General features: G+C 64.0%; 1 protein-coding gene across 1 annotated transcript in view; it reads left to right on the plus strand.

Annotated features, from left to right (window-relative positions):
• Positions 1 to 9: 9 nt before the first annotated feature.
• Positions 10 to 3,115, plus strand: part of LOC104983142 (inverted formin-2-like) — a 10,941-nt gene continuing 7,835 nt past the window's right edge. The window contains exons 1-6 of the mRNA XM_010832615.1: positions 10 to 471; positions 545 to 606; positions 1,206 to 1,308; positions 1,404 to 1,489; positions 2,007 to 2,107; positions 3,051 to 3,114. Coding sequence (XP_010830917.1) covers positions 337 to 471; positions 545 to 606; positions 1,206 to 1,308; positions 1,404 to 1,489; positions 2,007 to 2,107; positions 3,051 to 3,114 — 551 coding nt within the window. The 5' untranslated portion in view covers positions 10 to 336. The remainder of the gene's footprint in view (positions 472 to 544; positions 607 to 1,205; positions 1,309 to 1,403; positions 1,490 to 2,006; positions 2,108 to 3,050; position 3,115) is intronic.

A 3,115-nucleotide genomic window follows, 5' to 3' on the forward strand; every position in this document is an offset into this window, starting at 1 on the left:
GAGGCTGGCAGGTCTCTGCTGCTGGGGCCCGGCACTGCGTGGGCCCAGGGGCTGGGCGTGCTGATGCCGAGAGAAGGTCAAGGCCATGGGTGGCTAGAGGCCAGGTCACCGGCCAGCCTGGACACGGGGCCCTGGGCACCCGCACGCACGCACACGACATGGCATCAGCTGGAGGGCTTCTTTGGGCATTTATCAAGTGCCTGCTGTATGCTTGCCCTGGGCCGGGCCCTAGGCAGGGCACTCCTGCCAGCCCTCTAGGCCTGCACCAGCTGCCTCTGGACTTGGGGGTCAGGTGTGAGCCTGATTGGAGCCCCCTCACCCACAGAGGGCAGCTCCATGTGGGCAACGTTGAGCAGCCCCGACACCGAGGTGGTGGAGCCCGACTTCTCCAGCATCGAGCGGCTCTTCTCCTTTCCCACGGCCAAACCCAAGGAGCAGGCCGTGGCCCCGGCCAGGAAGGAGCCCAAGGAGGTAGGGATGGGGCCCGGGCTCAGACAGGGCTCCGTGGCCGCCCTCGTACTGACGGGCTGGGGCTGTTTTACAGATCACTTTTCTGGACTCCAAGAAGAGCCTGAACCTCAACATCTTCCTGAAGCAGTTTAAATGGTGAGCATCCAGGATCTCGATGCCTGGATAAGAAGCCCAGCCTCTGCCTTGGCCCATCTTGGGCTCAGCAGTGCCCTCTGCAGGCCGCCCTGGGAAGTGCACACCCCATCCCTGGGACTGCAGTCAGTCAGATAATAGCAGCAAAGGATTTCTGCTGGGGGCCCTGAAGACCATCAGTCCAGCGTCCCTGGGGAATATGAGACCCAAAGAGTGGCAGGGATCCTCTAAAGCCACAGACGGGTGGTGGCAGCGGCAGGCCAAGGACCTGGCCCTGCCTCCCTGCCCTGAGTGCTTCCTAGCGGCAGGTGCCCTGCCCGGGAGCTCACTGGGTACCGCTGAGCCTTTACCCTGTGTCCTGAGCAGCCCCCTGGAAGGAGGCAGGGGGCGCTCGGGCAGCTGGGGAGTGCGTCATTCAGCCGTGACCTGGGCAGGTGGCCTTCCTTCTCTGTGCCCTGAGACTCCCTAGGTGGAGGGAGAAAGCCTGCTGTGACCGGCGTGGGGCTGTGGGCCCAGGGCCATCCCAGGCAGGCAGGGTCCCAGGAGGCTGAGGGCCATGGCTCGTGCCGTCCTCGGCCACCCCCACCCTCTTGCCCCTCCAGCTCCAACGAGGAGGTCACCGCCATGATCCGGGCTGGGGACAGCACCAAGTTTGATGTGGAGGTCCTCAAGCAGCTCCTCAAGCTTCTTCCGGAGAAGCACGAGGTGAGTAAGCGGGGCGACAGGTGAGCCCGGGCCCCTCCATGCAGAGCTGCTCCTGTGAGCGGGCTGCAGCGAGCACACGTGGGTGCCTCCCGCAGATCGAGAACCTGCGCTCCTTCACGGAGGATCAGGCCAGGCTCGCCAGCGCCGACCAGTTCTACCTCCTCCTGCTGAACATCCCCTGGTCAGCTGGTAACCCCGGGATGGGCAGGGGTCGAGGGCGGCAGCTGGGCCTGGGCCCGGAGCAGACGGCAGGGCTGTGCAGACCCCTGCCTGGGGTTCCATGAAGGGTGGGGGCCGACATCTCTGATGCAGCCCCCAGCCTCGGGGCCCTCTAAGGGGCCCTGTGGGGTCCAGCCCTTCCTCCAGGCCAGGGACGTCGTGGGGGTGGGTGGTGGGCAGAGCTCCGTGGCCTCCTGCAGGCCGGCCCAGGCCCTCCTGTGTGATCCCTCTGCTCTAGGAGGGGACTGTCCCACAGAGGGCGACTGCCCTTGTCCTCGGCACCTGGGGGCTTGTCCAAAGTGCTCTTGCTGAGCCCTCCCGGTCCTGCCAGATCCCATCTGGGGCCTGGCCCGGGAATGTGCATGTTAAACCAGGCCAGGCCATGAGACCCCCGGCAGCTCCGAGCTGAGAGGACCCTGCGGGTCCCAGGCAGGTGGATGGGGGCCACTGGAGCCTGAACTCCTGCTCTGCCGCCCCAGCTACCAGCTTCGGATCGAGTGCATGCTGCTGTGTGAGGGCACGGCCGTCGTGCTGGACATGGTGCGGCCTAAGGCCCAGCTGCTGCTCGCCGCCTGTGAGAGTGAGTGCAGATGTGGGGCTGGGCGGGCTGGCCCTGGACAGCGCCTGTGGGTGCTGAGCTTCCCCTCCCCACAGACCACCGCCCGGTACTGAGGGCCATGCCATGCATGCACAGTCACGTGTGCACACGCCATGTGGGCACGCACACACACACCCATACACGTGCCCACACACATGTTCCCACACATATATATGTGCACGTACGCACACGTGCATGTGCTCAGAAACACCCACACGCGCTCACATATGTGCACACGCACACGCTCTTGCACACATGCAGACACGTGCATGCACACTCACAGGTGCACACATGCACACATACATGCAGACGTGTGTATACATGTGCTATCACACAGGTGCCCACATGCATGTACACGTGTGCATACGCTCTCATGCGTGCACGTGCTCTTGGACACATGCAGACATCTGTGCGTGCACATGCTCTTGGTACACATGTGCACACACTCGCACGCATGCACACATGCATGCACACACATACATGCATGTATGTACATGCATGTGCCCTCACATATCCACAGGTGCACACATGCATGCACATGCTTTCACACACATGCACACACATATCACTTTCCCTGAGCGAGGAGCCGGGGAGTCACCACAGCCACGTGGCAGGGACATGGACGGGATGGACCGCTGAGGCATAACCCGGTTCTGCTGGGCCTGCATTCAGGGATGATGTCCCTGTCACCTCGACCACAGAGCCGAGAGCCAAGGTGGCCGCAGGTTCCAGAAGGTCCCCTCAGCGTCCTCACCCACAGAACGGGCACTGGGGTTCAGGGAGCACTGCTGGCGGCACGCCCCAAGCTTCCTGGGGTCAGGGCTCCACTGCCCTGCCCCTCCCTCACGCCCCATGCCCCTGTCCCACCCTGGGCGGAGCCTGGGGGCCAGGCCAGGGGGAGGCATGAAGGGACCTTGCCCCGCAGGCCTGCTCACCAGTCACCGGCTGCCCGTCTTCTGCCAGCTGATCCTGAAAATCGGGAACTTCCTC

Source organism: Bison bison, unplaced genomic scaffold, assembly GCF_000754665.1.
Source record: "Bison bison bison isolate TAMUID 2011002044 unplaced genomic scaffold, Bison_UMD1.0 scf7180017833704, whole genome shotgun sequence".
Taxonomy (NCBI): domain Eukaryota; kingdom Metazoa; phylum Chordata; class Mammalia; order Artiodactyla; family Bovidae; genus Bison; species Bison bison.